This window comes from Vanacampus margaritifer, chromosome 11 (genome assembly GCF_051991255.1).
Source record: "Vanacampus margaritifer isolate UIUO_Vmar chromosome 11, RoL_Vmar_1.0, whole genome shotgun sequence".
NCBI lineage: Eukaryota > Metazoa > Chordata > Actinopteri > Syngnathiformes > Syngnathidae > Vanacampus > Vanacampus margaritifer.
In genome coordinates, this window is record NC_135442.1 from 4,565,940 (window position 1) to 4,593,609 (window position 27,670).

At 41.8% G+C, this 27,670-nt stretch overlaps 5 protein-coding genes across 17 annotated transcripts in view; 1 reads left to right on the top strand and 4 right to left on the bottom strand.

The window, feature by feature from the left end:
- Positions 1–179: 179 nt before the first annotated feature.
- Positions 180–4,326, bottom strand: cnot11 (CCR4-NOT transcription complex, subunit 11). The gene is made up of 7 exons (XM_077579328.1): positions 3,644–4,326; positions 2,123–2,287; positions 1,858–2,010; positions 1,573–1,775; positions 728–930; positions 563–659; positions 180–460 (listed from the first exon to the last, which is right to left on the bottom strand). The coding sequence occupies exons 1-7, from the start codon at positions 3,945–3,947 to the stop codon at positions 260–262; spliced, it is 1,326 nt and encodes a 441-aa protein (XP_077435454.1). The 5' UTR covers positions 3,948–4,326; the 3' UTR covers positions 180–259.
- Positions 4,327–4,705: 379 nt separating this feature from the next.
- LOC144060113 (abl interactor 2-like) lies at positions 4,706–14,476 on the bottom strand. 6 transcript variants are annotated; one of them, XM_077579314.1, is made up of 12 exons: positions 14,307–14,476; positions 12,343–12,510; positions 9,663–9,839; positions 9,535–9,552; positions 9,291–9,382; positions 8,177–8,308; positions 7,790–7,905; positions 7,122–7,361; positions 6,043–6,213; positions 5,815–5,892; positions 5,571–5,741; positions 4,706–5,439 (listed from the first exon to the last, which is right to left on the bottom strand). In XM_077579314.1, the coding sequence occupies exons 1-12, from the start codon at positions 14,421–14,423 to the stop codon at positions 5,264–5,266; spliced, it is 1,656 nt and encodes a 551-aa protein (XP_077435440.1). In that variant the 5' UTR covers positions 14,424–14,476; the 3' UTR covers positions 4,706–5,263. The 6 variants fall into 6 exon arrangements, with proteins under 6 accessions (XP_077435440.1, XP_077435441.1, XP_077435442.1 ...); XM_077579315.1 differs by lacking the exon at positions 9,535–9,552; XM_077579316.1 differs by lacking the exon at positions 8,177–8,308.
- A 608-nt stretch (positions 14,477–15,084) lies between these two features.
- Positions 15,085–21,049, bottom strand: tmem237a (transmembrane protein 237a). 2 transcript variants are annotated; one of them, XM_077579585.1, is made up of 12 exons: positions 20,540–21,049; positions 20,272–20,447; positions 19,322–19,395; positions 18,952–19,074; positions 18,568–18,667; positions 18,345–18,499; positions 18,055–18,178; positions 16,438–16,629; positions 16,287–16,360; positions 15,916–16,003; positions 15,732–15,853; positions 15,085–15,284 (listed from the first exon to the last, which is right to left on the bottom strand). In XM_077579585.1, the coding sequence occupies exons 2-12, from the start codon at positions 20,376–20,378 to the stop codon at positions 15,217–15,219; spliced, it is 1,227 nt and encodes a 408-aa protein (XP_077435711.1). In that variant the 5' UTR covers positions 20,379–20,447; positions 20,540–21,049; the 3' UTR covers positions 15,085–15,216. The 2 variants fall into 2 exon arrangements, with proteins under 2 accessions (XP_077435711.1, XP_077435710.1); XM_077579584.1 differs by having other exon boundaries at positions 20,272–21,049.
- A 129-nt stretch (positions 21,050–21,178) lies between these two features.
- LOC144060236 (MAGUK p55 subfamily member 4-like) lies at positions 21,179–27,429 on the bottom strand. 7 transcript variants are annotated; one of them, XM_077579579.1, is made up of 21 exons: positions 27,300–27,429; positions 26,344–26,394; positions 25,928–26,049; positions 25,761–25,838; positions 25,584–25,661; positions 25,386–25,517; positions 25,237–25,318; positions 25,067–25,152; positions 24,876–24,947; positions 24,610–24,830; positions 23,787–23,872; positions 23,669–23,686; positions 23,559–23,588; positions 23,422–23,442; positions 22,916–22,954; positions 22,636–22,806; positions 22,296–22,376; positions 22,120–22,213; positions 21,905–22,013; positions 21,691–21,825; positions 21,179–21,528 (listed from the first exon to the last, which is right to left on the bottom strand). In XM_077579579.1, the coding sequence occupies exons 2-21, from the start codon at positions 26,363–26,365 to the stop codon at positions 21,343–21,345; spliced, it is 1,863 nt and encodes a 620-aa protein (XP_077435705.1). In that variant the 5' UTR covers positions 26,366–26,394; positions 27,300–27,429; the 3' UTR covers positions 21,179–21,342. The 7 variants fall into 7 exon arrangements, with proteins under 7 accessions (XP_077435705.1, XP_077435704.1, XP_077435703.1 ...); XM_077579578.1 differs by having other exon boundaries at positions 21,179–21,525; positions 25,584–25,667; XM_077579577.1 differs by having other exon boundaries at positions 25,584–25,667; positions 27,300–27,422.
- The window catches only part of LOC144060239 (Krueppel-like factor 7), a 35,283-nt gene continuing 34,119 nt past the window's right edge, over positions 26,507–27,670 (top strand). The window contains exon 1 of the mRNA XM_077579587.1: positions 26,507–26,637. The gene's annotated coding sequence lies outside the window, so the exon portion shown is untranslated. The remainder of the gene's footprint in view (positions 26,638–27,670) is intronic.

Below are 27,670 nucleotides of genomic sequence, written 5' to 3' on the forward strand. Positions count from 1 at the left end.
TAGTACTTTTCATTCCTTGACTAATTTTTCAAGTCTGGTTCCAGGAACTTTGAGTTTCTCTGACCTCACCCCACAGCTGGTGTAAAAGGCCTTGGAACTAATTGTTGACTTTAGTTCTAACAATACGAAAAAAATTCCATACTGTTAAAATAAATAAATAAATAATGACAATTTCAAGGTTGCCCAAAAAAATGTTTTATTTTCATAATTTTGCATTGAAAGACAAAAAACTATTTACAGTATTTTGTAATCGCCCTCGTTATTTAGCGGCCTTGGCGTCGGGGGGTCCGCCGTCCCCGGTGTCCAGACTCTTGAGGAGACGAAAGAGTCCGGCCGCCTCGCGTATACGACTGAACTCGATGCAGAAGGCCTGGACCTCGATGAACAGGTCCTGAACGTTGATGATCTTGTTCCGGATCAGAGACTGCAGGAAGACGCACACCAGACGCACCAAACGGTTCTGGACGAGCACAAGAGCATGCCGAGTCAGTCGCGTCCGTTTTTTTTCTCATGTCTTCGACAGAAGAGCGTCAAAAAAGAAAAAGAAAAAAGTGCGTCCTACCTGCATGTACTTGTCTTTGATCTGCTCGCAGGTGGAGATGCAGTTGGAGATGTAAAGGTGGATGAACTCTGGAGGCAAGTCCACAGCTGTGGTCAACCTGACGCACGTACATGTCATGAGTTTACAGTGCAGTGCCACACGTAAGATGGCGTCGTTGGTGCTGACCTGTTGACGACCTCCATGGAGTGCAGCGACATGTCCATGTTGACCAGCACGGAGAAGTACTCTGTAATCTGACTACTCTGCATCAGCTTGAGCAGCATCTCGATGGCCACCAGCGGGTTGTTCTCCACCAGGTCGGGGAGCTTGGCGGGGGTCAGCCCGATTTGGTACACCAGCTTGGGGTCCCTCTCCAGCTCCGCCAGCAACTAATGGCGGGAGGGTTCATACCAAAAACCATGGTGGATTACATATTTAATATTATTAGAAACCACTTTATCATGATGTATTTGATCATCAACACAATATGGGGGGGGGGGGGGTCTAAACAAAAATAAATCCAACAAATGTAATAAACTCAAATTAAATCCAATTGAACCATACTTTGTGTTTCTTTCAAGTACCACTAGAGGGAGTCCAAGCACCACACTAAGTAAGCATCAATGAGCTAGACCAGAGACATGTTATAAAGATGCATCGTTTCACCTGTTGTTGCATCCGCCATATTGGATGTGGCAGATTTTCCCCCACACACACAAATGAATGGAGTGAACCTCATAATGCCAAAACCTACACTATCCACTAAGTAACTGACACTCATTCATTCATTCATATATTTTTGAACCAAATGTGTTCATATGCCACTTTCATGCTTTTGATTTGTAATTGTTTACACCTTTTAAGTTTAGGATACAGTGTTTTAACTTTGTCTTTGGTCCAATTTAGTTTAATGAGAAAGACAAGTTTGTTTGGAAACTTCCATATCCGTTCAATATGATTCCGATTTCTTTCTAGTCATCGAGATGTTGACCTTGTATTTTATGATGATTTTTAATTGTTTTTTTTTTTACCTGTGACTGCTGCTGCGCGGACAGCGGGCTCTTGAAGGCCTTGGCCATGACGCGTTTGATCTCCAGGCCGGTGCTGTTCTTGACGCACATGGATCGGTCCCAGTGTACGCGGTGGTCCGGCTCGGTGGGGTTGAGCCAGGCCAGCTCGTCCTCGCACGCGTGCAGAGGGGGGGGCGGACGGATCAGCTCGGGCCGGAAGTGGCCTGCGGAATGACGCAAATAGGAAACGACACGTACTGTAAATAATAGAAGCGGCGTTAGTGCCGTCTGTGTGACTGTACTGACTCTCGAGTGGCGGGCGCGGCCCGGTGACCAGCGACTCGATGATCTGATTGGCCACGGAGCTGTCGAATCCCGAGTTGGACGAGTCCGGGTCGGGGTCGTTGAGGACGCTGGGGAAGCTGGCCTTGCTCTGCGTGGGCAACTCAGACTGACGCTCTGCGCCGACAAAAAACACACAGTTTAGAGGTCACATGAATACTGGAAAGATGGAACTGGCATTTAACCAGGGGTGTGTAGACTTTTTCTATGCAGCAAAAGGGAGTCGTACCCGCCAGGGCGAGCTGCAGGCCGCTGATGTCGATGGACTGCGGCATGCTGCTGACGTCCATGCACGACACCTGTCTTGGCGTCTTCTTGAACAAATCTCGAGGCGGCGCCAACATCAGCTGCGACAGGAAGAACTTCTCGGCCTGCGTGATGGGCGGCAGGAAGCCTGGACGCACGCAAACATCACACTCGGCTTTAAAAACACAACCCCTGCTGGCCATTTCATTACACAAGCCAAAGGCATTAAATGCAGGAGAAAGAATTCTGCCACTTTAGATTGGCAGCGGCATAGGAAGTGCTGTTCCTAATATTTTGGGGAGCTTAATGGGCCATCAGCATCTTTGCAGATGTACAAAAACTAGAAAATCTTTTTTTCAAGAAGATACTTTTTTTTTAAAAAGGTAAATCATTTTTTTTAAGTTTCTCATTTATTGTATTTATTTATTTTTATAAGTAGAATTTTTTTGGTTTTTGCTAATTATTTATTTATTTTTATAAGTAGAGAATTTTAAGTTTTTGCAAAATTTTTATTCATTTTTATAAGTACAGAATTTTAAGTTTTTGCTAATTGCTGATATATTTTTTTAATTATTTTTTTTTAAATAATTTGTTTTAAAAAATGTACATTTGTTTTACCATAAAGAAGTGCTTACACACCACCAACTTTATATTCAAAAACTAAATAAATGCGATTTGTATTTTAATCTTCAAAATTTAAAAACAAAACTTATTTTAAACATGAAATATATTTTTGCAATATTTTTAATAGATATATGCAATGTGTTTTTTTTAAAAAAAACTCATTTCATTTATTTATTTATTTTACTAAAGACTTGCATCTTAAATTTACAAAAAAATTATAGACGCATAATTCGAGTGTTAATTTTTTTGTTGACAAAATAGATAGGATATTTATAAGTAGGCTATTATGTGTCCATTTTAAAATAAAATGCATATTTCAAAATAAAACGTTTTCCAATATTTAAAAAAATAATAATTATACTTTTTTTTTACATTTTCTTTTAATTCATCAACTTTAAAGTTTTGTATGTACAAAGTTGGATTTTTTATGACAATGTTTAATACAAATAATTAAAATGTATGTTGTTCTAATTTAAATAATTCAAATGGTTAAATGTACACAAATATTTAGGTATGTAGCAAGATTTGAGTTTAATGCTCGAAGTAAACTGCATAAGTACGTATGTATTTTAAATAAAGAAAAGTATTTTTCCCTAAAATAGATTATAATTTATCCAAAAATTAATTTCAAGTTTTTGTATTTAGTTTTACAATATGAGTGGACACAAACACTACATAAACAATCAGTGCATACCGTTTCATTTCCCTTCATTATTCCCATTTTACCATTTGTGTGCTACACCCGTGCTCATTGTTTTTTTAAAATACAAGAAAATAAAAGCAAAGGTAGTCAATGTCGTGAGAAAACGTCGTTTGAATTACAGACAAGCTTCAACCATATACACCAGCAACGTGCTTTGTCGCGCACGCGCGCCCTCACCTGAGAGCAGCTTCTCCGGCTCCGGGTTGAGCAGGTGCGCGAACACGGCGGCGAAGGGGTTGGCGGCCAGCGGCTCGGTGCGGTACATCTCCCAGAGCAGGTAGAGGGCGGTGAGCCGCTGCGGCGAGCTGGGCAGGAGGTCGGGCTGCTGCAGGAGCATGACGAGCACCGAGCCCGCGCGGAAGTGCTCCGCCTTGCCGAAGTAGTGGTGGAAGTGCGTGGACAGCGTCTCGAACGTGTTGGTGCAAGCCTCCTCCGAGATGATGCCCAGCAGGTTGGACAGCTCCTTCGGCGCCAGCGTCATGGTGCAGTTTCAGTCTTTGGGGACTCGCTACAAGATATTTGACCGAATTTTGGGCATAGTTACAAGTCCCGAAATTCTGGCGGTCGAACCGGGGGCTCGTCCTGGAGGAGGCGACCTAGCTGGCTAGCAACGGGTTAGCTTCGGCCCAGCTAGCCAACAGAAACCATCCAAGCATGGCGAAAATAAAGAGTCCCCGCCGTCAGTTTTCCGCTCCGGAAGACTCAAAAGCCACCCAAGGGTTTTACTGACCCATAAATGTTAACTATTCCCGGCTAGCAGGCACCTTATTTTGAACGAAAGAAGGCTGAAAACCGGGCGAGATTGCACTTCCCAAAATGAGATTTTAACCGTTTCCTCAGAGGTGCATCATGGAAGGTGTAGTTCTAACGCGGTGATTGGCCACTTTCATGATAGGTGCTTTGTGGGAAGTGTAGTTCACATATGACGAACTCGACCTGTTGCCTTTCTCGGTGTATTTTTGTTGAAACCTTTATTCAAATTGTTTTTGATTGAAATTGAAAATTATTTTAAGTCTCGTAAATTTCAAACAAATAAAGAAATGTCATTTGATAATTAATATCCGTGCAGAATTATTTAAAACAATGCCTCTTTGGACATACTTATTTATTATTTTTTTTTAAATGTGATTCATGTAAATTGGATTGACTGATCTCTGTATTCTACTTCTGTGTTCAATAAATGGTTAAATAAATAAAAAAGTTAGTGTGGTGACATAGGCCAAAACAAAGCTTGAATCATTTACTAATTTATCAATTCTGATTTATTACAGTGAATACAAACCTTAAACCAAAGACAAAAAAAGCTTAAATGGGATAAATTGCTTCTTATAGTAAATAGATATTTTGTTTGTTGATTAGGATTTGTAAAGCACATTAAATATAAAGCACACATTTTTATTAAAAGATACATAAAACAAGTATTTAGTACGAAATATCACAATATATACTGTATTTTATCTGACACATTTTAAATAGACCTGAAGTTAGTGTACTGTAGTAATATTATTATTATTTTTGGGTGGGGGGGCAAAAATAACATCATTCATACACACACGCACACACTTTTCTCCTTTTAAGGGCCAGTACAACTTAAAAGCTGAGAATAAAGCACAGGATAAGAATATAAAATATAACATGTACAGTACATACTGCACATATGTAAATGTAAACACGGCACATAAACTGTAAACTTCAAGAATGGGCAACCGGGGTCCACTTCACAACATCAATAACACAAGGCTCAGAGGTGGCGTCACTATAAGTGCAATGGTTTGTGGGTAATAATAAAAAAAATGGTCAGTCTGCGTAGTGCATGATGGACTCTACGTAGTTCCCGGGGAAGAGTCCAGTAGTGGCGTTCATGATGCCCTCGAACCAGCCATCCTCATTCTTCTTCAGTACGTAGATGATGGCGCCCTCCTGGAAAGACAGCTCATCCTCCTTGTCGGCCGTGTAGTCGTAGATGGCCACCACTAGAGGGCGACATACCCTCATTTAGTCTTTTGTTTAGTTTTTGCTATTTTTGTATCAAAGCATGTATATTGGACTAAAAAGTAATGATGTCATTGTGTGTATGCGCGTTGAATAAAGTTGTTATTTGAACCTTTCTCCAGGTAGTTCCTGGGAGCCCAGGGAGGGTCTTCCTCCGCATACGGGTCATCGTACTCCACCACCGCCGAGTCCTCTTCTCCACCCTGGGCGTCATCGTTCTGGGGGACATCAGCGGGCGCCGTCTCCTCAGTGTGCGGCCGGAGGGGCGTCGCTACGTCCGAGACTAGAAGCCAAGACGGACGAATCGGTTATCTTGACACATTGGACGATGAGAAAGATGTGCAACGTGTACTCACTGGATTCCTGGAGGCGAGCCACGAAGCCCATGAGAGGCAGCTGAGGAGTGAACTGGAGGAGGGAGGGTGGCGGAGAGGCTGCAAAAAACAGACCTGTTGTTTTTTGTTCTCTTTTCACATTGGCTTTAAATAACAGGTGTTCCCGTCGCTTTTGTTGTCCATCTTTTCTTTTGACAAAATACGAAAAGTTGCTAATATTTGTTATTGTTTTTCCCCCCCAGCACGTACCCGGGCTTTGGCCATTGTAGTGGGGCCCGCCGTTGACTTGGTGGCTCTGCGTGCCGATTGGCTGTCCGGTGACAGAGGGCGGGCGGCGGTAGGGCAGGGAGCCGCCCACCTGCGGCGTCTGCTGGCGGGGCTGAGGGCGGTTCATGCTGAAAAACTGAGGCACCACCTCACCTGATGCAGCAAACGTGGAATTATTTTCAATGGTATGCAATGAGATCAAAAGATGTGGAATGATATTGGTGAAAAATATTTAATATTTTTGTGAAAACATTTGAGATTGAATAATATGGAATGATGTGGAAAGGTCTTTGATAATACTTTGCTCCCAAAAAACGTATAAACAGAGTCTATTTTAAATGATTTAAGTGTCCCAAAGACGTATTTATACGTTTTTTAATGCTAGGGTATACAGAAGGCTTTGACGCAGCCTCTCAACTGCAAAGAACAGTTGAAGAAATGGTAATTATTACACAAACGGCCAGCAGGTGGCAGCATAGCAAAAGAGATCAACCAGGGATATGTTGAAAAAAAAGCTCTTTTACTCACATTCACTTTTTTTCCTGAAGAGACTCTAATCTTACTTTTTGTAGGTTCCATGTTTTTATGGCAATAAAACACAATATTCTGTGGGCCTTGCAAAATCAGTCCAAATCCAGTCAAACAGCCGTGAGCGAAGGGGGTTGCTTCAGTGAAAATGGCTGGGAGTGAATGAGTTAATAGAGAATGATGTGTGAAAAATGTGCATTATGTTGGTGATTTTTTTTTAACTTGTTTATTTATTTATTTTTGTTTGTGGGAATTTCTGGAATGAGCTAAACATTTAGAATTTGAATGAGAATGATGTGAATCTGTAATTTGTCCATTGGGAACGAATGGGTCATTTGTTGTGGAATTGTGGGAAAAGATAATTTTTCAAATGAGAAAAATAATACCTTGGATGGCGTAAATTCTTTGAATATGGTGGAATTGGATTGATGCAAATTGGATGAATAATGTGGAAGGAGATGCGAGAGGGAAAAAAAAGCCTCAGCATTCACACCATGAAGCTGATCGGAACCAGACAGGAAGTAGAAACTCACCTTCCTTGGGTGACGACGAGTGGGGGGAGGGTGGCGATGGAGGTGGCGATGGAGGTTGGATGCAGGCGGTGGCCGGGATCTCGTTGGGCTTGGACAGAGGGGACGGGGGGGCATGCGGCAAGGGCGCCGGCAGGGTTAGGGTGACGGAGGAGGAAGAGGAGGACGAGCAGGAGGAAGAGGAGGTCGGAGACGAGTTGGGGGCGCTAGAAGACGAGCTAGCCGCTCGGGTGCAAGGGGACACTTTAGGGAGAACATCCAGAAGATTCAGTCAGCTTTTTTGGGGGGCTTTTTGTGCACTTTTATCACAACAGTGAAGGTGAAATGAGTGTCGGTTGTTCTCTCACATATTTATTTGTGAGTTGCTACTCAGGAGCGGATTTTTTTTTTTGGTAACCTTTGTTATTTGTTGGTATAGTCGCCATTTCTGTTTTTGTCCTCAATAAGATGGCGACAAAGCTGTGTCAAATAGAAAAGTAGTGCCTTGCCGCCATTTTGTGGCATTTCTCAAAGCAACTAGAATGGTATGATAAAAATTAAAGTAAAATGAAAGAATATTTTTTTTATTCAACACTACCTAATAGCAAAATTTACAGATATATTCTTTATCCTCTGCAAAGAATGACCAATCTTACTGCGGTTTACCGAGTTGATTGTGTACAACTTTTTACCTGGGAAGACTCCGGGCGGGGATGGCGTTGCCACGGGGATGGGAACACCGCTGCCGCTGTTCTCTCTACTGCTGCTCCGACTGCTGCTGCTGGGATGACTCCCTCCGCTACTGCCACTTTAAAACAGACAATAAAAAAAATTAAATTGTGATTAAAATGGAGTCTCTAATATGAGAAAGAAGCATACGGCGGCGAAACCGCGGCGGGACTGACGGAAACGGAGAAAAATGTTAGCGCCAAGCGGAAGAAACAGCAAAGAAACGTGAGAAATGGATCGGATGACGGCTCAGTAAGGGGGGGCGGGGCCAAGCAAGCGCTGCGATTGGCGAAAGAAGCAGATGAGGGACTCCCAGCTGGCGGCGGCCATGTCATGTGGTCGAGGCTGACCTGTACGAGCGCGGGCGCTGGATGGGAACAGCCATGCTGTCGTTGAGGTTCCCGGCGGCGGGGCTGCAAGCGTAGTGGTTGGGGACCACCGGAGGCCGCACGGGCTCCAGGGTCCTGTAGGGGGAGCTCTTCCTGTATGCGCACACGCAGGTTAGGATCGGACGAGAAAAGACACGCCCCCTACTGGCTAAACACAAATTTGCCATTCTGCTTCTTTCGTGATCTTCGTCCCCTGCTAGAGAAAAGCCAAAACGAGAATGTGAGTTAACGACATATTGCATTTTATTCTGATTTAAAATGAAAACATGTTTGGTTGAGCGCGAAGTAAAAAATAAAAAATAAAAAGATTTACTGAGAAAAGACGGGAGAGGAACTTCATGTGGGTGACCTACATGCTGGAGGAGGGAGAGAAGGAAAAACAAGCTTTCATAACGCATGATGTCATTCCTCCCGATGATCTGCGTGTGTGTGATGTCATCGCCTGTGTAATCATCTGGCCTCAGGATGCGCACACATTTGTTTTGTTTGAATTATTGACATAGGCTTAAAACCATCATTTGAAACACTAATCCTTGTTGAATGAAAACCTAAACAATGACTTGTAACCATGTCATGTCATTAATAATATCATAAAAGGGTTTTGAAGTAAATGTTTTTTTTTTTTAACTCATTCACTGCCATTGACGGCTATAGACGTCCAAAAAATCATTTGAACTATTTCTATGAGTTTAAAAAAAACAAAACACTTTTGTTAACAAGAGTATGAATACCTAGAAAAAATATTGTATATTTAGAACAGATATAAAATTTGTGATTAACTGTGAGTTAACTATTGAAGTCATGCGCTTAATTACTATTGTAAGAAATGTAATCGCCTGCCCCTAATTTTTAATAATTTTTTCTTTCTTTTTTTTACCCCCAAAAATGTCTAGATTTTCATACTCTTGTTAAAAAAAGTGGAAAAAAATGTCAAACTAATAGAAATTGTTAAAATGATTTTTTTTTTTACGTTTATAGGCGTCAATGGCAGTGAATGAGTTAATAAGTCTCCAGTCGCATGCATAAACATGTTTGTGTGTACACACTTTGAGTGATTCAAGATGACGTCACGTACCCAAAGATGCTGCGTCCTATCCTGGGGGGGCTGGGGGGCTTCTGGCAGGGGGGGCTGAACCCGGGCCCCTTCGTGTTCTCCTGCCCGTTCACCTGTTCAAACGTCACGCATCAGTCTTCATCATCTCATACTTTGAAACACTATCCCCGGGCCTTAATACCAATTCTTGAACCCTTGACCTTGTTTAAAACCATAACACTGACTCATTTGAAAGCTGTGCACATCATCAGTGCTTCGGACTTACCTTCAACCTCAGCAACCACTTAACACATCAACGAAAGCAAAAATAAAACAGACAAGGAGTAAGTGGTCAACATCGGTATCAAGGAAGTCACGTGACGACAACAGGTCACGGGGATCACCCCATCGCACCTTGACGCCGTGGCCGACGTGGTCCAGCGCGCCGAAGTCCAGCGGCTTGCGGACGTAGCGCAGCGGCCTCTCCGGATTGGCCGGCGCCACGATCTTGTGGGCGCGGCTGGCGTTCTTATTGGTGGTCAGCACGCCGATTTCCCGCCTCGCCACCTTCTCCTTGTGGATGTCCACCGTCTGACAAGCAAGATGGAGGCGTTTTCTTTTCTTGACAAAATGTCATTTTTGTGTATAAAAATATACGATATGGCGCAGACATTTTGTGCCAAAATACAACCTTGTGTTTGGTCAAATATGACATTTTTGTGCACATTTGTGGATTTGCATCACATAATGCAGCTTTTTGTGAGCAAATAATGTGTTTTAATAGCCAAATGTCGCATAGTGTTTTGGGAGCAAGTGTTAGCAATCTTCCAAAAATCCTACTTTTTGTAGTCAACTGTTTCATTTTTGTGTACAAATGTTGCACTTTTGTAGACAAATATGTAATTTATTCTGACAATATGTTGTGGACAAATAAATAAATAACTTTTGAGAACATATGTTTGGGAGCAAGGTTTAGTTATTTGTGTGCCAAAATCCATTATTTTGTAGACAACCAAATCATTTTTGTGGACAAATTTTGCACTTTTGTAGACAAATATCTTTTTTTGTGACAATATATTGTTATTTTGTGGACAAATAATGCATAACTGTTTTTGACAATATGTTGAGATTTTGTGGACAAATATTTCGTGAAGAAATTGGGGGCAAGGTTGGTGCCAAAAAAAAACAACTTTTTGTAGTCAAGCATGTCATTGTTTTGCATGTTGCACTTTTGTTGACAATTACATAATTTTTGTGACATTTTGTATGTTGAGGAAAAATTTACCGGTAATTTTTGTGACAAAATGTCACAATCCAACTTTTTCTTTTTGTGCACATTTGTAGATAAATATAAAATTGCTCTTATGTGAACAAACAACATTTTTTATGATTAAACAAGTAGTATAGCAATTTTGTGCCCCCCCCCCAAAAAAAAAAATTCCACTTCCTCTTTGTGCACACTTGTTGCACTTTTTTAAACAAATACATATTTTTGTGACAATAAGTTGTGCTGAGTGAAAAAACTGAATTATTGTGACAAAAGTGTTTCAAACCGTCATAGGTCCTCGAGGGCCACAGTCCTGCCTAATATACTGTAGATGTCTCCCTCCTCCAACACACCTGGATCAAATGATCAGGACTGTTACCAGGTTTCTGCAAAGCTTTCTGATGAGCTGATCCTTTGAATCAGGTGTGTTGCAAGACGGAAACCTCTAAAACATGCAGGACTGCGTTGTAGACCTCAACAGGAGCCATTTTGCAACAAAGTATTTCATTCTTGTGCACAAATGTTGGACTTTTGATGTTCCTGTCTGTCCCCCCACCCCCCAACTAAACTTCTCAGAGAAGCAACGTCCCCAAATTGTTGCCGCCAATTTGGAAGCACCAGACTATGAAAAGACGAACAAGTAAGAATGACGCATATTATGGGTGTCAAGTCGTGTTTGAAAGAGTGAAGCGAACACAACTGTCCTTTTGAAATAATGTATAATGGCCCGTTTCAGATCCATCATTATCACTCTGCTGTGATGCGCAAAAAAAAAAACCACACACACACACAAAAAAACACGATGCCGTCCGTCTACTTTCAGGCTTGTCAGAAGCATTGCTGTGTGTGCGTAGAAGTGTGTGCGCGCGTGTAGAGGTGGCAGCTGTCGTGTAGGCGAGCGTTGTGCGCAGGCTGTGACGCTGGCTCGCACAAAGATGAGCTTATCTACTGTCAGCATTCATTTACATGAATGCATAATCGGTCGGGCTGCGTGAAAAGCCAGAGTCCGTTTCAACAACGGCAAATTCACAAATTCGGTCCCATGAAAATATACGTGATACATTTAGATATATTTATTAACATGAATGTATGAAGCTAGGTTGATTTGCTTTGAAAGCGGGCCCGCCCACTTCCTCATTCATTTTTTGCTTCCTAGCTATCATGCAATCCTTGACTCACTCCTACCTTCATCCATCCTTTCCTTCCTAGCGTCCATCCTTGACTCCCTGCCTTCCTTAATATCATCCATGATTTGAAGTGCACTTTCCTGTATGCCTACAAATTACAATACTATTGCCCAGGCTGAATTCGTAACTCATTCAAACCCAAAAACGTGTAAATACGTTTTTTTTTTATAGTTTGTCCTTCCCTACTCAAAACGTGTTTATACTTTTTTTTTTTTTTAATGCAAGAGCAAACAGAAGGTTTTGATGCAGCTTCTGACTTGGAGCAATGGTAGTTATTTAGTAAAACGGCCAGCATGTGGCAGCAGAGTATAAGAGATCAACCAGGGCCATGTTGCAGCAAGCTCTTTTTGACAGTGTTTTCACCAAGAATGTGAATATCGATGAAACTTAGCTATATTCTAATGCTAATTGCTGCACGGAAAGAGATACAAAGGTACTTTTATCCTGATGAAACAAGAGACTCTAATCTTTCTTTGGGTAGGTTCCATGTTTTGATAGAAATAAAACACAATATCCTTTGGGCCTTGCAAAATCGGTCAAAATCCAGCAAAACAGCCGGGAGCGAAGGGGGTTGCTTCAGTGAAAATGGCCGGGAGTGAATGAGTTAAGGAAGATGTTGCGATGTGTTGTGATGGCCGACCTGTGCGATGTGGTTGACGGAGCTCTCCATGCAGCGCAGCTGAGACGTCTGAATGTCGAGCATCTGCAGCAGGTTGTTGGCCAGGGTGTTGATGAGGTAGGCCACGCTGGCCACAGACTGCGTGGTGTAGCTCTTGGTCTCCTCCAGGGCTCTGTGCTTGTCCGGCGCCTGGGCGGGAAGTCAAAGGTCACCATTTCAATCATAACTACAGTCAAGTCAGCCATGTGTTCAAGATGGCTGACGGTGGTTTGATCACGAGTGATAAACGTATGGAAGCTAGCAAGCTAGTGGGAGAATGCTATTGCTAACGTGGCAGTTTACATCTGAACTTTTATGTCATCTTCATAAAGGCTTGCGTTCTTGAACTATGTGTTCAAGATGGCTGACAGACACAAACACTACATGCTGAACTACTAGCATAATTTGCAAGCGTCAGGAATGATGAAAACCTCCCTCCTATGTCACAATTTGGTAAATTTCATATTTTCCCCCACAAATCTTTACTAGTGGTCAATCGACTTCTGTTAGTGTTGTTTTGACAAATTACTGCGGTAACATGGCTGATTTTTGGAGGTACAAGGATTCCGCCCTAACGCCAGCTCTGATGGATTAGCAAGCTAGCAGCTAGCATGAGGCTGAGACACTCCCCTAACAAGCCAATTTTCGCTCAAAAGTCATTTCACATGTGCTTGAATTCAAGTTGTGTCCAAGTGAGCTAGTGTATGTAAAAACTACAATTTGATCATAAGTAATTAACTAATGGCGGCTTAGCGTGCTAGCAGGAGATGCTAACGTAGCAGTCAACATCTTCACATTCACACATGATTGGATTCAGCTGGCAGATTTGAGTCCATGTGACTAGCATAATGAGTTAGCGAGCTCATGGCTAGCGCAAGAAGCTACGTCGCTCATTCTTGAGACATGTAGTACCATCTGTGTGACTACATTTATTTTGTGTAAGCTTGGCGCTTACATGCAAATGACGTGTGTAATGTGTGTCCGTTAATGTGTGTATAATGTGTGTGTAAGCAGGACGAATGCAATGTAGGTCAGCCCAAACTCATTCATGCCAGAGGTTGACAAGAAACGCACTGACACACACAATTCTACCGGGGGGGGGGGGGGGGGAGGCCTGTATTGCTGGAATACTACAAAACAACATTCATGTCAAGTGTAAAGGGCAATATGAAGAAATATAAAATGGGTGCTCGGAGCATTGCGGAGTGACCCCAAATCATGAGTCCACTGGATCGCTAATTAAAGTAGCAACGTAACAACATTTTCTAAGCATGACAGTGTAAATGCTGTGGGATAAGGACTGGGCCGGCCTGCGAATAATTAAATTCTGCGTATAGTGATGCTCAACAATTACCACAAAAATTATTCAGAAAATGCCAATAAACATTTAATAAACGTCTTGCATGAAAAATTGGGTGGGAATGGGTGGCGGGAGGGAAACAAAAAAAAAAGTAAAACATGTTTAAAATTTTTGGGGGGAAAAACATCTGTGAATATGCGAATCAACTATGAGTATGCTCTGGTTAACTGCAGGATGTCTGAACAATGCTTCAGCAAAATGAAATGTCTCAAATTTATGTAATTTTTATCTGATTATCGTTTTTTTTAAGTTAGTTTACGTGTTATATTAGAGCATCACTGTTCATAACTCAAGTCATTGCTCACAAGTCAAGGTAAAAAACAAATAAATCAGCAGCGCAATGACTCATCTTAATAAACGTATTCACGGCAAGTTTACATACCACTGTAGACACAATAGGTTGTTTAAAGTCAAATTGATTTTATATAGTCTTTCTATATCGCGGATTTTCACCTGTCACATGCGCAATAAACGGGGGTTCACTGTAACTCGTTGCCGGCCGGTGGTACGCCCACTTTCACACTCAACGCCGATACATAAAGCTCCACTTCCCCGACACCGAGCTCCGCCAAATGGGAGCGCCTACCTGGACATAGTTGGTCTCGCAGTACTCGGCGACCCTCTCCAGGTTGGGGAAACTGTCGAGGAGAGCCGTTCTCCCCGCGGGGATCTCCTCCTCGAGAAGCATTTGAAGCTCCGCCATCTTTACATGTTTGCCTGACTTGTCGCGCCACAGCACGAGTGCGGCGTGCTGTTGCTTTCATGTACCCTGGGATTATAGCACTCTCTCATGCCATCAGTGCTTTTCGAAAACGGGGACAGGCGGCATTTACGTGGGGGGGAAAAAAATGTTCATTTGTGAAAGTAATAGTAATCATACACGGTTGTAAACATTTGGAGGTTAATTAGTAAGCATTTGGAGGTTAATTGGTGTGTAGTTTCTTTTTGTTTTTGTAAGATTTTGAAATAGTAAATTAACAGTCATCAAGATTAGCATCATGGTCTTAAACGCACCAGTTTACAACTCCCACTTATGATAATTTATTCTTCTTTTTTTTAACGATTATTCCGTTTCGTGCATTATTCTACGTAACATTTCCATCATTTTAACGTCTTTACAAGTTTGATCATTTTAATTTTTAATACCATTCCGTACAAAATCACTATTCTTATTAGACATTATAATTTTATACAAATACATTACATTTGAAAAAAAAATGGCAGTATTAAGTCAACGTGATTTAAAACACATTATGCTTTAAATCACCTACAATATGAACAGTGCTGTACCTGTAATCATTATTGGATTTAGAGGGCAACAGCGTCATCTCATGCCTAAAAGGTGAAAAAGCATGGCACAACAATTTGGCTGTCAGACGCTACTTTGTTTATTTCTTAAATTCACAAAATCATAAAGCACACAAATGTAAAATACATATAGTACAAAAAATATTTTAAATATAAATACTGGGAATTGTTGATTTTAGACAAGGTTTTTAGGCTGGGATGTCCAAGTTCTCATCACTTCTGGGATAGCTCTCAACTTCCATGGACATCAAGAACTCTGCAAAGAAGAAAAAGAAACGACAATTACACATAAAATCATAATAATAATACTATTAGTAACCATAATTTTGGCTTTGACAGGCTCAAGCCCTGGAATTCTCCCAAAAAGGGCTGCTTCAATTTTTTTTGTACAACTTTCTGTTCAATTTCAGGCATGAGTCCTTGAGACTTTTTCATGCATCCTATCATGATAAAACATTTCTACAAAATTCGGTGTAAATTAATTAAACTTGTGTGAGGGGCTGATTCACCCATTCACAAAACTTCAAACCAAAACGGCGGACTTCCTCTTCAATTTATGGCATGGGTCCTTGAGACTTTTTCGTGCGTAATGTCGTGCTAGACATGTCCACCAAATTTTGCACCAACCAGTGAAAGTTTTTTTTTTTAATGTTTTTAGTTTCCACACAATACGGCAACAAAATGTCCACTTGACTGTACGTACCTTCTGTGTAGTCAATATCCGGCCGCGTGGAGATGACGGCCCAGGCCAGGCCCACCAGCAGCGCCACCACCAGGTTGACCACGATCCACGGTCGCAAGATCTGCTCCTCGGAGCCAGGAGGCCTGCATGAATATTATTTTGGGGGATTATTATGCTCCACAAAGCTATTTTTTCAACTTCTCACCACAGAGTCTCGTTGGCGGTGGGATAAAGGTGGATGCGATCGCTGGTCATCTGCTGACTGAGGGACAGGATCAACGCGATGAAGTACACTGAGAAGACAACAGAATAATAAATGAAGAACAGAGGTGGTGAATTGATGACGTCGCCCCTAATAGACAATATTGTACCAAAACGCTCAAAATGTTGAACAAATCTTGAAAATAAACTTTTTGATGCCACCAGGTAACTTCAAAAATCTTCACATGACTTTAAAATGACCTGAAATTGTAAGTATTATGCTCAAATAATAAGTAGCTCTATTTGTGTTGAAATGACGCTTTTGTTTTTTTGCATTTGTACTCTTCAAATATACTATTGAAGTGTTTGTCTTACAGAAGGAGGCGAGAGCAGCAGGATCCAACGTAACGAAGCCCCTCAGAGCCATGGAGGCCTTGGCCAGGTTGACTCTGCACGTTGTAGAAAATCCAAAATGAAAAAAAAAAAAAAAGTGGACTAGACAGCAAACAGGAAGTGGCGAACGTACCGGTCGAACGCGGACACGGTGCTGATGGCGAGCAGCAGGTAGAGCAGCGACTGCGCGCTGTAGGCCAGAGAGTGATACTGCTGCAGGAGGTTGGCCAGCGTAGACATGTGATCACCTGCTAGCACGTAAACCACGCTCACGTTCCACACCGCGTAGCCTGACAGGAAGCCGTGGCAGAACAGGCCCAGAACCCTGCGATCGCACCACAGTTATAGAAACCGTGCCACGATACTGAAGCGATGATGACGACAAAAAGAAACAACAGCGATACGACGCAATGATACGATTCAATAAGACTTAACAACCTGACTCAATGGCAAAACTCGATGATACGACTCAAAGATATGAAAAAAGTGATACGAGTCAATAACCCAACTCATTGACATGACTCCATGATACGACTCAATTACAAGACTCAATAACATAACTTAATGACTCAATAACACATGACTCAATGAAACAACTCAATGGCAAGACTCAATAACACGACTCAATGAAATGACTCAATAATACTACTCAATGACGCTCAACTTTATTAACTCAATATGACTCAAAAACACGACTCAATGATACTACTCAATGACGCTCAACTTTATTAACTCAATATGACTCAAAAACACAACTCAATATGTCTCAATGATGATACGACTCAAAGATATGAAAAAAGTGATACGAGTCAATAACCCAACTCATTGACATGACTCCATGATACGACTCAATTACAAGACTCAATAACATAACTTAATGACTCAATGATACAACTCAATGGCAAGACTCAATAACACGACTCAATGAAATGACTCAATAATACTACTCAATGACGCTCAACTTTATTAACTCAATATGACTCAAAAACACGACTCAATGAAATGACTCAATAATACTACTCAATGACGCTCAACTTTATTAACTCAATATGACTCAAAAACACGACTCAATGATACTACTCAATGACGCTCAACTTTATTAACTCAATATGACTCAAAAACATAACTCAATATGTCTCAATGATGATACGACTCAATGGCAAAACTCATTAACGCGAGTCATTGATACAAAAGGGTACGACTTGACATTATTTCAATGACACGACTCAATGATGCTACTCAATGACATAACTCAATGATAATGTGACTCAATACAACTAAATTTATATGGCTCAAAGAAATTATTCAATGACATAACTCAATGATACCGTTCAATGACATGGCTCAATGACACGACCTAATGATCTGACTCAATGATACGACTCAATGGCGCTCAACTTGATTAACTCAATGACTCAAAAACACGAATCAATGATAAGTCTCAATGATACGACTCAGGGGCTAGACTCATTAGCAGGACTCAATGATACAAAACGATGATACAACTTGATATATTTAAATGACACGACTCAATGAAACGATTCATCAACAACTCGATGATATGACTCATAGATGTGACAATACAACTAAATGGCATGGCTCAAAGAAATGAGTCAATGACACGAATTAAGGATCTAACTCAATGACACAACTCAATAATAGGCATAATGATAGGACTCAATAATACGAAACGATGATACAACTCGATGATGCAACTAAACGACACGCCTCAATTATACGACACACGTACCTGAAGCTGCTATGGACCTTGATGGCTATGTCTCTGGTGGTCCACATCATCTCTCTGGGCTCCAAGTAGTCGTCCGGCTGGTCGGGATGTCGGAACTGCTCCACTCGCTCTGCCTGGAAGCGTCCTATGCATAAACGGCCAGACTTGTCATTTGAAATGGACGGTAAAGTGCCCTCAGGCTCGCATTGCAAACATCACATGACCAAACCCAAACAACACGTGAGCCGTGACGTTGATGATGTTGTACTTACTAAAAACAAAGTAACATCAAACGTACGATTGCAACTTACTGTTTCTCTCTACAAAAACTCTGCCAACAGGTTGGCTGTTTCCATGTGGGGCGGAGAACAAGGAATGCTGGGGAATGGGCGAGGGGGCGTCCGGCACGATGTCGTCATCTTCAACTCCGAGGTCACCGCTGTGATGCTCTGTGGATTTGGTCTTCCTGCGCAACACAACAAGAATGATTTTGTATGGAAATAAATCAATAAAAGGCTTGAGCGGAATGCTAACCTCTTCTTTTTGGTCCGTTTGGTGACGGCGACCGCGGCTTCCTCCTCGTCCGCTTCGGCCGCGTTCCCGTTTGGCGTGTCGACATGCTCCACCTGCTGATCTGAAAACATTTATTTTTATATTTATATTTATATTTTACATTCGAGCCGTAACAGAAGTTGCGTTTTGACACAGACATTCTTTACAAACAATAAAACCAAAATTTTGTGTTTAAATTAAATTTAGCCTTAAGGTTGTCATAAAAATGATTTATTACTACCTTTTGAACAGCTAGCTTATCCCACTAAAAATATTTTTTTATCGACAAAATGTCTATATTTGGGCACAAAACTGCCATAGTTGCCCTCAAAAAGTCTTCTATTGCCTAAAAACTGACAGACTAACCAATAGTCTGCGTTCTTTTCTTTTTCTTCTTCTTCTGTGGTGCCGATGCATCGACGAACTCCGGTGTTGCGGCTTCTCTGTTCTGATTGGTCAATTCCTCATTCTCCACCTCCACGCAAACCACTTGAGAAACAAATAAGCCGATGATGTCATTGTGATTTCATACAGGAACGATGATGTCACTTAAAGTGAATTTGCTTTCCCCTAGTGATACACATAGCATAGTGGCAGCAATATGCGCAGCATAATTGTAGTAGAAGTAGCAACACTAGTAGCTGAAGTAATGCATGTAGCATACCAGTGCTACCACCGTAGAAGTAGTACCAGCAGTAATACATGTAGCATAGCATAATAGTAGTAACTGACTGACCTTCACCATCGCCATCGTTGACTTCCTTCTTGGACTTCCTCTTCCTGCCCTTGACCGTTGGCATGGCGACCAGTCTGCCAATCAGTGATTGAGGTCAGTCAATTAGCACTAAACGTTAGCTGTGCTAGGATTAGCCTGCCAGAGCAGCTGGTGCTATGCGAACGGCAAAAGTTGAATCAGGTCACGTTTGATTAAGAGCGAAAAAAAACATTTCAAGTGGTGAAAGTCATCACTTTGCTATGCTAACATGCTAACAATGACATGTTAGAAAGGTGTGAGCATAGCATCTTAAGCAGCTGCTTTGTCAAGTATTAACTGCGTTTCTGTGTTTTTGAACTATGCTACACATAACTACTGGTTCTACCACTATGCCACATCTACAATGATGCTACACATAAAAGCAATTATGTGGACACCAATACTATGACTTCAACTATGCTACATATATTAATAAAACTATGCTACACCTATTTCCACTTGTACTATTTTTTTTCACTCACTACTGGTTCTATTATTACTACTATTACTATTATTCCTACTGGTACATGTATAACTACTGGTAGAACAAAACATATGCTACATGGTAGGCTAAGTATACTGTTACTGCCACTATGCGGAACATATAATTACTAGTATGCTACATGTGTTACTACTAGTAATATTACTAAGCTAAATGTGTTACAAGTATGCTACATTAGTACTACTAGTATGATGCATGTATTACTATTGGTACTGCAACTATGTAACATATGCTACTATAGCTATGCTACGTGTTGTACTACAGACACTCGCTAATACTACATGTTTTGCTACCCACTATGCGACAGGTATTACTAATGGTACTACTACTTTGCAACATGTATTGTTAGTTTACTACTAGTACTTGTAAATTGTCAATGCAAATAATGATGAAAAAAAAAGCTAAACATGCTAAAGCTAATGTCACTCACCCGTCCGCGCTGTGCTCAGCTCGTCTTCCCGATGGCGACATGAACGCCGAGGTGAGTGGCAGGTGGACGTGTGCTGAGCCTTTGGGGCAGCTTTGTGATGATGTCATTAGCAAAGCAGCCACCGGCGCTAATCTGACCAGCAGGAGTCTTCACAAATGATCCGTCCGTGTGTCAAACTGTCGTTATCAAAAGAACTTTAGTCACATTGGATGATTTATTAAAGAAGAAAAGAACTAAAAATATAAGTAAGTAAAGTAAGAATACTCACCTTTTAAAGGGCAAAAATGCCAAGAAGGTAGAAAGTCTTCCAATAATGCTAGCTTACGCACAAAAATGTTAAATTAGAAATTAAAAAAAATTACACAAAAGTGCAACATTAGTGCACGAAAAGTTGCATTTTAGCACAGAAGTGTTTGTCTTTGTCTGCGCAACACTATGTGGCTGCCGTGACATCACAAGAATTATATATTTGTCCAAGAAAGAGGTCTTTTCACAGAAATCCACGATTTTGCCACTAAAAGGCTACAGTGGTAAATCCTGTTAGCACTGATTAGCTCTTTGTGGCAGATTAGCAGAGCGGGAGAGCGACGTGTTGTTGTTAGTTAGGAATGTAGGTCGGTCAGTTGCTTGATAGCTAAATAGGTGTGAATGTAGGTAGGTTGGTAGTTAAAATACTGTAGGTAGATAGGTTAGGGTACATTGTAGGACGTAGCTAGTTAAATCAGTTATGTCAGTAGCCAGTTTGTTGCTAAGCTAAGTATTTAAGTAAGTATGTACAGTAGATAGCTTGGTCAGCTGCTACTTAGGTTGCTAGCAAACTATGTAGCTACAAAAAAGGTTGCGCTGTTTGTAGCTAACTAGATAACTAGGCATGGTAAGTCAGTAACTAGGAGAACAAAACAACATGTTGGCTTTGATCTTTAATACGTCCGTACAGGTAATTAAGTTACCATGTCTGCATGTTCACACATAGCCTGCGGGTGGCGCTAGCTGCTAGTCACTGACAGCAGTATATACAGTACGATATACTCGCTATAGCTTCCTGTGAGGCTAGTCCATATTAGCGTCCAGCTAGTCCTGGGCTCGGGTCCAGCTGACGGGTATCCAGTTTGCGTCCTCCTGCGCCCGCTGGACGGCGGCATGTAGCTTAGCGCAGGTGTCGTTTAGCTGCTCGTTGACTAGCGCCTCGTCAAACAAATGTTTGTACTTCTGCTCCATCTGCCGAGACGACTCTTCCAGGTCCGCAAGGTCTTGCTTCTGTAGCACATACACATCTGCTAGCTAAAAAGGTATTTGGGTAGGTTATGTGCTAGATAGGTAGCTAGGCGGGGCAGGGCTGTTTTACGGTAACTAGATCGGTAGGTAGCTAGCTATGTAGTGTCTGTATGTATATATGATGTATGTACTGCCCAATCTTACAGTTACGTTTCTATTGTGCAGGTAACTGCAAATGAATCTGGCGTTCCCTCCAGTTTGAGTGAGTTTTTCCAAGCTGGGAGCTTTGAGGAAGATCACGTACGGCTTGTACTTCCTGGTCCTCAACGGAGGAATGTTCTACAACATGACAGACACTCTGTAAAAACACTTCAATGTATTAATACTGGTACTTCTACTGTGCTGCGTGTATTCCTACATGTGGTTCAATGTCAATAATGCACACATGTCCCCGTTTGATGACCTCATTGATGGCGTCGATACTGGTCCCGTACTTGTGGCCCTTATACTCGCCGTAGTCAACAAACCTGCACAAACGCAAACTTCAGAGTCAGTTGTGTGTAAAATCACATGTAAAATATAAAAAAATAATTGCATGTAGAAATAAAATGTAAAACCCAAAGAGAATCTCACCTGCGGCTGCACACCATGTAGTCAAAGAGTTCTTTGTTGACAAAGTGGTACTCTCTGCCTGTCTGCTCTCGCGCTCTGATTGGTCGGGTGGTGTCTGCGGCAGCCAATCACAACAAAAATTGTTCGGTCATTCGCTGGTTTCCCTTGTGCGTTCATGTGCAGTGGTCATAGCGTACGTGGTATAGGTCCCTCGTAGGTCTCCGAGTTGAGTCCGATGAGGGTCTGTCTCAGCTCGTTGGTGCCTACTCCTGACGCACCTGTCCAGAACCCACGAAATGGACAATAAGACAAAAAAGACACAAAACCCCAAGGACATTAACAGGATAATAACAAATTATCGAACAACAAACCGACTTGACAGACTGACAAACTAACTGGCAGCGTTACCAACAGATGAACCGACTAACATTAACAGACTAATGACCTAACTAACAAACCAACAAAATGACTGACAAACTGAGGGCCGAAGTTGTCCATCTTTTAGATGTTTCCCTCCTCTGACAATGCTCTTCTCACCTACGAGGATGATGAGCCTGTGGCGGTCCTGTGGGGGGCGTCGGTAGGGGACCACTTCCTCGTAGGGCGTGGCCACAGTGGTGCCGTAGGAGGTGTTGATGCTGGTGCAGGACTGCCGCCTCATCTTGGACAGCGACTTTCTCAACAGGCAGAAACTACGACGGAAACCCGCTGAGGGTGGCATTTATTTCGTGACGTTTTTAATGCAGCGGAAAATGTTACTGGAATTACGTACGATGACAAAAAACAAATCGACAGATTTAAAAATGAGTCATCTTACCGTGGTAGAGCTCATCAGCAAACTCTAATAAGTCTGACTCTGAAAAATAGGACAACACATCACACTGCCTTACAACATCACAACAAATAACTGTCTGACTGACCTACTAACTACATGACAACCAACCAATTAACTCAGACTGACTTACCAATACGAACAAACTAACTTACTAATTAATTCTGGGGACCTCGCCTCAGAATTCCTAACAAACTAGTAACTGACTACCAGACGAACTGAATGACTGATTAACCCACCCACATGCCATCTGATTATCTGACTACTAACGGACTGATTGACAGGCCGACCAATTGACAGACTGACCAAACAGGCAACTGACTAACTAATTTGTAACTGATTGGCCCCACCAACAACCCCAACCGACCAGATTAACTGACTACTAAATAACTACTAACTAACTAATAATAATTAATGAACAAACTGAATGGACAAGCAAACAACTGACCAACTAACCATCTAGCTATCTGACTGACTAGAGACTTACCTACCAAAATGTGTTTTTTCCTTAACTGGTGGACAAAAACACACACAAAAGCCATTTTGTTTATTTTGGAACCAAAGTCGACAAGGCATCTTGTAATAAAATTGTATTCATGCATATGAAGGATGCAGAATGTTGTATTACCTGAAGTGCATTTGTCTTGCGTTTTCTCCCCTGAAACAAAAAAGATTAAGTGTACAAAATCATATAATCTATTATAATTGTGTCAATTTGTGTGTGCCATTATGACCCACCATTATCAGCTATGGTGACTTTATCAGCATCATGCGGGCCGGGGACAAACAGAGTGTCAAAAGACTTGCAACAGCTCTGTGTATATGATTGGTGGTGATGTCATGAGACGCTCCTCACCTGCTGTGCTGCCTTCACCGCCACACTCCTCTTTGTCATTCTGAACATCCTTACACTCCTTATGATCCCTCTGCTCCTTTGTCTTACTGATGACATCATCACAAACAATACAATACATTATGTGTGTTATAGAAAACCCATCACAATCACATGTAACAATCTTACACGGGCATAGCACATGTCACAATCTGGGTTAGTTAGTTAGTTAGTTAGTTCGTTAGTTAGTTGGTTAAGGAAGGTAGTGGGGCATTCAGTAATTTCATGAGATGGTAAGTAGGAAGGCAGGCAGGTAGGTAGGTTAGTCCAGCCACCAGTCCATTGGTCCCATAGGTAGAATGTTGGTAGTTAGTTGTAAGGTTATTTACTTTGACTACTTGCATTTAGTCAATTGGTTGGTGGTTCAGTCAGTCTCTAAGTAGATATATTTACTTAGTTTGTTAATTAGTTGTATAGGTAGTTGGTTGGTTGGTCTGTCAGGTAAATAGGTAGTTAGTTAATCACATAAGCAGTTTGTTCATTAGGTACAGTGAACGTAGGTGTCTAGTAGGAAGTAGGTTGATAACTTGCTAGATACTGGTGTGTAAATTGTTAGCTAACTCATTAGGTAGGCACTCATTTAGTCATTGTGTTAGTTAGGTAGTTTGCTAGTTAGCTAGTCCAGCTGTCCATTCGTTATTTATTTATTTATTTATTTAGTTAGTTAGTTAGTCAGTGACAAGTAACCTTCCAGTCAGTCAATATGTTTGTTAGGTAGTTAGTCAGTCAGTATACCAGTTAGTTAGTTAGTTAGTTAGTTAGTTAGTTAGTTAGTTAGTTAGTTAACCTCTTCAACGTGGCGGCCGACGGAATCAATCCGGCAAAGGAGGCTGAGCTGGTCACCTTCCTGGCCTGCCACCAACGTCCATCTGACTGGTCCAAGACCTCCAGCACTTCCCCCTTAGTGAAGATAATTCCCACGTCAGGGCAGGGCATGGACGAGTCCTGCAGGGGGCAGTAGTCCACCATGGCCCTCATGTAGACCTGCTCACACAGGAGAAAAAGATACTGAGCACACATCTCACACATGGAGTTCTGCTGAAGGTTTCTCACTGGTTTGTTGACGCTGCTCAGCTGGCTAGTGTTTGGAACTACTTTGAAGAGGATGGTGCCCTCAGACCGCATCTGAGCACACAGATGAGTAACGTGAAAAATCACATTAGGAACTGGAGGACAAATGGCGAGCATGAGAATCAAGAGGAACATGACACGTGAGAAAAATGTGGTGATGCTAGCAGACCAACCAGAATCTGAATGACCTGCTCCGGTTCCAACCCCACCAGTGGCTTCCCATCCACCTCCATCAGAAGATCTCCAGGATGGAGAAGACCTGACACACACAACATTTTTTTTTACTGCACATCTGAACCATTGTGTCACACACGCACTAACAAAAGCGCACACACATACACACCACTGCGGTCCGCAAGTCCTCCACGAATCACCCTGGCGATAAAAATCTCGCCAGTCTCCTTGTCCTTCCTTATGGTGGCCCCCTGACACACATTGAGGACTAATGGCAATGCTGGCCTCCACTCAAAGCGTCTTCAGTTGAGTTCTTACCAGAGGTTGTTCATTCTTAGCCAGGCAAACGACCCTCACGACCTCTTCATCTTCAGACAGCCCATCGGGTAGTGGAGCCAAGACGGGTCCGAAGTCTGCTTGAGCCACGGCGTCATGACAGGATAACAAGGCCTGACACCAGGAGAGCCACAGTCAGGATGGTTAGGGTTGAGCTTAAGGACCTACTAGATGGAGGACCTTCACGTGTGGAGAGCTGAGGAGGATCTGAAGCTCTGTGGCCTCCACAGAAGGAGTCTGGACCGTATGGAGGACGCCCTGGACCTCAAGAACAACACAAAACAGGACCCAGAGTTGATTTGCCATTTAGTTATTAGTCATTTAATTCTAATTGTTGTAGTAATTGTTGGCGACAACCTCACGTGAGAGTCCCAAAGCACGACACAGGAAAGGGCGGGGCCAGTGTCTGTTGAATGTGAGCAGGCACTCGTAAATCTGGAGATGGAGTAGACAGGAAGTGATGTCATGAGCTGACAGGGACGTACGGGCACCCCCCGTGCCCAACTTCCTGGTTGGAGTCGTACCTGCAGCAGGGCATGCAGCGACGGCGCGCTCAAGAGTTTGTGGAGAAGATGAGCGCCAGTGACGTTTCTACAGACGGCCTCGCTGACATCCTCCACCACCATCGACAACACCTCAATGACGCCTGCGTACACATAATATTTGGTAGTTGTATTGGTTGGTTAAAATCTCTGAATGACAAATAAGTGATCTTAAAATGGCGGCTTAAAGCGTTAAGCAAAAATGGCCATTTTCAGGCATGGTTCCACTCATGACAGGCATAACCAAAACATTCAAACTTAAATTATTTGTAATTTAGCATTATATGTGGTTCAAATTTGTTAGCGGTCAAATTTAACATTAATGATAAAATATTTTGACTAAAATGGCGTCTTCCTAGATAAATGAAGGACTTCCTGTTGTGTGATTGGTTTCCTACCATCCTCCTCAGTGTGCGTCATGACAACTGTCCTGTCACCATCAGCTTACCCTGGAAAACAAAGCACATCGACGTTTAATGCTCGAACATGGTTGAACTTCGAAGTCCAACTACTTGTAGCATGTGTGTACCACCAGGAGGCGCCATAGGACTACACGGACGCAAATAGTGTTGCACTTCCGTCAGCGGGGCTCTAAATGTGGATCCATGCAAAGCGTTCTTTTCTTAGCCTCATTCCAAGAACCGTCTCAGTTCTGATGAGTGACAAGATTCTTCGTTTGACTGAAAGTTACGGTATAACATGTTTGTTTTATCCATGCGACTTTAGCAACATGTATGATTAAGGGGGTGATAAAACAAAAGCAACAACAACAAAAGAAAACCTGTATCTGTATCCCCGCCCATAATTTTAATTATTCACTTGTTAAAAAGTACATCAAAGTTGAATCTTTATCGTTTGTTTTACATTCTTATTAGGGGTGCAACAAAAACTAAGTCGGTTGGAGTTAAAAGATGTGAATGCATCAATTCGAACAAATTGTTTCACTTAAAATGTACCGTCCTTGAATATATTGCACAATACTGACTATTCTATTTTTTTTTATTTTTGCGTGAAATTGATAGACAACGTTGAAAGCCACAAGAGTCAATCGTAAAGTCATGCGTAAAATAAAAAGAAAAGTCGTTTTTTTCATAACTGATGAGAGCCACCGGAACACGGCTTTGTGTCATGTGACCTGTCACTTCATAAAATGATGGCGATTTCCCCCCCTCTTAGTATTCTATAAATATTCAAGTTGGAAACATGTCAATTCATACTAATAGTTAAACTTATTTTAACTACAAAAAAACATAGCAATTGAAAATTGTTCACATTTTTCACATTCTTTAGCCTGCTACGTTAGCACTTAGCTCAAAGTAGCATTGAAGGACGTGTGACACAAGTGTCGACTCACCTCATGATCGTCTTGCTGGACACTCACGCTGATGTTTGCTGTTTGAATGTCAGAGTTACTTAAAACAGCCACTAATCCTTAAGCTTTTAAACTCTCTCTCTCTTGAACACACGCGCAAACACACGCGTGCGCATTTTGTAATTAGGAACAGAAACCACGAGAGGGCAATGTTGTTGTTGTTGTTTTTTAATGTCTGCTATTCTTGCCTAAAAACTCGGTGTTACATATGTTGAGCCTGTATTGATGAAAGCATATTTTACAAATTAACAAATCATTTTTTTAATTTTTTTTTTACATTTTAAGAAAAATACTCAAAAATTAGATAATTAAAAAATAAAATAATGAAATACATGGTTTAAAAATGTGTAAAT